This window comes from Carcharhinus amblyrhynchos, chromosome 9 (assembly GCF_965287045.1).
Source record: "Carcharhinus amblyrhynchos chromosome 9, sCarAmb.v2.hapA, whole genome shotgun sequence".
Classification (NCBI taxonomy): domain Eukaryota; kingdom Metazoa; phylum Chordata; class Chondrichthyes; order Carcharhiniformes; family Carcharhinidae; genus Carcharhinus; species Carcharhinus amblyrhynchos.
The window spans coordinates 25817512-25823511 of NC_137332.1; the positions used below are offsets into that span (position 1 = coordinate 25817512).

Genomic DNA, 6000 nt, shown 5'->3' on the forward strand with positions numbered 1-6000 from the left:
TGCCCAGAGCCATCACTGCCAGATGACTGTTTCCCACACGGTGCAGGGTCAGCACCACCATATGACGGTAACATTAGTGTTTCAACCCAAAACAGCAGTTCCAGTGAACTTTTAGTTCAAGTTCCTGCGTGGTAGTGGTATAATCATATTGTAGCGGTTAATCATGTTAAGTGCCTTGGGACGTTTTGTTACATTACAAAAGCAAGCTGTTTTTAGTTGCATTGTGGCATTGATAGCAGAATTTTCCAATGGCTTGTCTGTTCCAGAAGCTGAACGGCTGGAATTCTCTTGCCATTCATGCAAGCAGGATCTTCCAGTCCCACTGATGGCTTGCCCCTGCTGGTGGTGAGAGGTGCATTCAATGGGAAACCCCATTGACAACAGTGGGGACCAGGTGATCTCCCTGCCGGTCTATGGCTGGCCACCTCCCGCTGCCACGAAACGTGGAAGGTTGGGCACGAATTTCTGCCCAATGTGCTTGAAAAGACTCCTGAACTGTAAAATGTCCTCTTCTAAGAGGGAAATAAAAACGTATTTCATTTTTCTTTTTCTCTCTAACAGAAAGTGATGACAGAGAAAATTTGCCACTGATTCCAGCTTGAGAGAGGTCACACAGCGATTCTCCCCAGTGACACAAAACCCAACAACTGAGCCACGTCCTGTCTGGTGCAAAGAAGGTTACCAGAAAGTGAAAATCTACAATCTGAGTCCTTGCAAAAGTTCACCAAGAGAAGTCATTTCGAAGCCTAAATCAAAAATTCATAAAACGCCCTCAAGGGATCACATTTATAGTGATAGAATAAACTCTGCTATCAAAATACCTTCATCTTAGGGAGGCCATTGTCTATCTCACCCGCTCCCCCCCTCCCCCCCTCAATGGATGGATTTAATCAGTCAACTAAAGGCAGTTCAGCAACTCCTGCACAATTTGATTTATCTAACAAAATACACTTGCTCAAAACAAAAGGATCTGATGTCGTTCCAAAAAGACTATCTGTTCCGAAACTATTTGGTTCATAAAGCACTCTTTTGTTTATTCAGAGACACGTGTGACCGTGAACTTGGAGCCTAAATGGCCACCACCAATTATTCTCTATAGTCTTAGTGCCAAGTCACATTGACAGTGAATCTACAGTTCATCACAGTAATCCCTGGTCCACTTAGCTATTGTACAGAAAGCATATGCTGCTCCAGAACCAGGGTGCCAAGAATCAGAAACCACATACCATAAATTAATAGGTATGTTCTACCCCAGCACTAGAATAGACGAATAGCAACAGGATCAAACCTGAACCACCTCAATGTTGGACCACCAGGTATCAGACATGTATCACATAAGCCTTAGCATCAAATGCCAGCAGCACTGTACCATCACTGTCTGGATAGATTAGTTTTAAATCAAATGTTTAAATGACTCAAAATATTTAATTATTTTTCAGTTTATAAATTGATTTTGATTGTCTTCCAATGAACAGGGTAGTATAATAACTAATGGTGCAGTGGTCAAACTGTGGCCTTCCTTTATTTACAAGAACAATAACATAGTAACGTCAGAGATATACACAAGCCATGTAGTGTTGGACCAAGAAGACGAATCACTCACCTCTGATAAATCAAGACATGAAGAGATAAATACAGAAATAATAAGATTTGACACAAATGAAAGGTTTTGCTTTAGTCCAGTATATATTGTACTTGTACAGGATTTAAAACTGATGCAATTTAGTCACACACCACCAGATGAGAGTGAAATGTCAGTTTTTGTATTTTCTAAATCTAGCAAATAACTGCATGAAGGGACTTAGCATAAAACTTAAAATACCTAAACCAATTTTGAATTGGATACAAGTCATTTTTTTGAAACCATTGTTTTAAATGTACTGATAAGTGGTAAGTAACATACACGCCATGCAGTGCTAAGCAATGACCATTCCAACAAGAGAGAATCTCCCCTTGACATTCAATGGCATAATCATCATTGAAGACCCCACTATCAACATCCTGTGGGGGGGTTATCATTGAAGCTGAACTAGGCTAGCCATATAAATACTATAAGAGCAGTTCAGAAGCTTGGAATCCTGTGGTGAATAATTCACCTCCTGACTCCCCAAAGCCTGTCCATCATTTTCATGGCACAAGTCAGAAGTGTGATGGAATACTCTCCACTTGCCTGGATGAATGCAGTATCAGAGACCCCAAGAAGCTCGACACCATGCAGGATAAAGCAACGTGCTTGACTGGCTCTTCATGTACAAACATCCAGTCCCTTCTCCAATGATGCACAATGGCTGCTGTGTACAATCAACAAGATGCTCTGCAGGAACTCCTCCTTAGACAGCATTTTTCAAACCCACAACCACTACCATCTAGAAGGACAAGAGCAGCAGATACATGGGAACATCACCACATGGAGATTCTCCTCTAAGTGACCATCCTGTCTTGGAAATAGATTGCCATTCTTTCACTGTTGCTGATCAAAATCCTGGAATTCCCTCCTAACAGCAGTGTGGGTGTACCTACAACATGGGCTACAATGGTTCAAGAAGGCAGCTCATCACCACCTTCTCAAGGGCAATTAGGGATGGGCAAAAAATGCTGGCCTGGCCAACGCTGTATCTCATGAATATTAAAAAATGAGCTTCAGAACACACCGGAGACTGGATTCAAAGTAGCAATAGGGCTTTGTGAAAACTGGCAACAGTTGTATCAGAATCATGTCTTTTGATAAACATTAGCCAATAGACTCCAATATTGTAAAAGAAAAAAACTATTGTTAATGTTTTTGTCTTGGAATCTTTTACAGTGTTTTACCTAAAGAATTTCAATTCTTTAAAATGCCATTTAATCAAATTGCCAAATGCTTTGAAATGTTTTTCTACACAGTGGATTGAATGGGTAAAATAAATAGGAGCAAGATTAAAGCGTAGGGCTCTTGAGCTTACTCTATCATTCATAGATCATTGGTGATCTTGTGCCTTCATCTTCACTTTCCTGCTCGCTCCCCAAATCCCTTGATTCCTTGAGACAACAAAACAAAACTGTCCAGTTCAGCTTAAACACACTCAACACTGAAGCATCCACAACCCTCTAAGTTGGACAACTCCAAGGATTCTCTTCATATCGGTTCAAAATGATTGACCTTTTACCCTGAGACTGTGCCCAGATACCCCAGCCAGTAGAAACAACGTTTCAGTGTCTACCCTTTAATATTGTATTTTTTTCAATCCGATCACCCCTCATACTTATAAAATCCCCAACCTCTCATCTTTGGACAATCTTTTATCCCAGGAACATTCACTATACTACCAAATAAGCATGTTACTTATAACCAAGCTTATGCACAACATGTAACACACCATCCATTTACTGAAAATGAAATATAATCAGATTGCTGTAAAGTCTGTCACTTAACCTGACTGAGAGGAAAGACATACAGATTCCTTTACAGGGCTGTCCTCCAAGTTGCACCATTTTTTTGATATTCACTGCATCAAATGATTCAGTTTACCCAAGAAACAAATCCAGGAAAGTCTGCCTTAATATTCTGTTGGTCAAACATGAAATAACTTTTTTTTTTATATAATTTCAATGTGCAGTGTCACTTCTTTGACTCAAAAATGTTTTGACAAAATATGTTTTCTGCATCATTACAAATAATGCATCATCAAAACAAAATTCCTTGCCTTGCTTCCTTTTAGTTTTGGCTGAGAAGTATATATTGCCCAGAACAATGGGAGGACTCAACATACTTTTTCATATCATGCTGTGGGATCTTTTATGCCTATCTGAGCAGCTAGGTGGAGCCTTGGATTAATATCTCAGAAATTACACCTCTGACAAGGAAGCACTCCATTACATCTGTACTTCATAGAAATCTCAGTCGAGATTACGTAGTCAAGTCCTGTAGTGTTGCTTAAACCAAAAATCTTTGACTTAAAGATGAGAGTAATACAACTGAGCCACATTGAAAAGAAAATATTTATCCATCTGCTATATAGAATTATCGATGAGACCAGGTTTGGCAAAGTGTTAGATGCCTCAGTGTTCGCATATGCCAAGCTATTAGTGATTTCATCATCTTCTGTGGGTCCTGTCATGACCAAAGAATGTGATGTGGGATCAGCATTTCCGTTGTAAGATTATAGGTGGGATATGGGTGGCAGTAGATTGTTGAAAAGTAGTTTGACCAGAATTCCACACACAATAATGAAATACTTACATTTCAAAGATCCTCTTGACATGCACCAATCACACCCCAATTAGTGTTGTGAGCACATTGGTGAAGAACCAATTAGATTGTCAGCTAGTAACGTTTGATCTTATTAGTTATTTACACTTTTGAGTTCAGCTCAAGAGAACTGCAAACTGTATACCAGTCACTGACTTAGATGTATGGAGCCTGAGCAAGTCTCCAATTTGTGATGACTGAGCCATAATTAAATTAGCCTCATAGTTTAAAATATGTCAATTTACCTTGGGACTTCATGCTGATATTCAACAAATTGCATCTTTTAAAAATTACATGGTTTTATTTCTTACTTGTGTTTTATAATTTTATATAAGTGTTTAGGAATAAGTAGTATTTGAAAGCTTTCTTTAATTTCAATGATGTTATGATGGGATCACCATGACAAAGTTTGTTTGGTAATTTTTAAAGTTGTTTTTACTCACCAGTTTACTCCGTCTTCCAAAGTTCTTGATTCCTTGATGTATGGTAGTTGTCCACGGATAATTCACTCATGCAGTCAATATTCAAATGCAAGCCTTGATGCTGAGTGTAAGTTCGTTGCTCAAGAATGGAGGAGTCATTGCCAAGACTGATACTGTCTGTACTGAACAACTACATACGTTCACTTCCAGCAGAGGTCATTGTATCGCAATCAAGAGCAAATACTGTAAGTAGCTTCCCCTCTCCAAACGAACATCACCAAAGCTAATTGTAGCATGCCTACTACCATTCTGCCCGAACCCAACTAAAATCAGTACAGATTTTGGAAATCAAACTAGGAGCCTTCCTGTTGTGAACGACTCTGATAACTTTGTATATGAACTTGCTGAGCTGTTAGTCAAATTTCATTGCCTTAGTTTCAATTGCTAAATTCATGTTAAATGTTTCAAAGGGCAATGAGGGATGGGCAATAAATGCTGGCCTAGCCAGTGATGCCCACATCTCACAGACAAATATAAAAGAAGTTTATTTTCTTTGATTTAATGACTGACATAATCTATTGTGAAATCTTCTGCTTCCAATTCAGACATGCAAACTCTCCATTCCTTTGGCAAATGCCTGTAAATTAAAATCATGCAAAGCAGCATCTATTTTTGTACAGAACATTCATCCCTAGAAATCTATTAATCACAAAAGTACAAGTTTATTTTTTTAATTTAATATGAGAAAGATGATATTCGCCAGAAATGTCACTTTTGACATCAATGGTGGTGGAAGCAGGAGCTTTGAACAGTAAAGATCATCTTCTAAAAGTGAATGATCTGGAGAAATTGTGAATAACTTTCCTACAAGAACTTACATTGAATTGGAGATGGATAGAAATTACAGCATGTTGTGGAGAGCTTAGATTTTGTAATGGACAAAGATGTATGAACCATAAATCTACCATTATAAGAATAATTAAGACATTACAGATATTCTCATTATGTTTCTCTTACATGTACTTTTAATACTTCTTGCTTTTGAATTTTATTATTTTGTTTGAAAATAAAGTTATTGATAACTACTTTGTAAATCATTGGTTCTCTCTGCCACTTTGAAAAGAAATGTTTAAAATTATGTTTCGTCCAAGTTTGTTGCAGGTAGAGTAATATTTAGCCCTTAGGTGTGACTCTTTGTGAGGGGAAGTCATGGAATAGGTACAGTTCTCAAATCATATGTGCTTATGAGTATAATTGTTGGACTGTTGTAGGTTTCATAGAATCCCTGCAGTGCCAAATGAGCCTTTTCTACCCATCCAGTCTGCACCGACTCTTCAACTGAGAATTCCA

The 6000-nt window shown here is 38.4% G+C and overlaps 1 protein-coding gene across 1 annotated transcript in view; it reads left to right on the forward strand.

Moving 5' to 3' along the window:
- LOC145347658 (MOB kinase activator 3C-like) overlaps window positions 1-867 on the forward strand; it is a 36261-nt gene extending 35394 nt beyond the window's left edge. Inside the window, exon 4 of the mRNA XM_080195335.1 lies at window positions 562-867. Within this exon, the coding sequence (XP_080051461.1) occupies window positions 562-591 (30 nt within the window). The 3' untranslated portion in view covers window positions 592-867. The remainder of the gene's footprint in view (window positions 1-561) is intronic.
- Window positions 868-6000: the final 5133 nt, after the last annotated feature.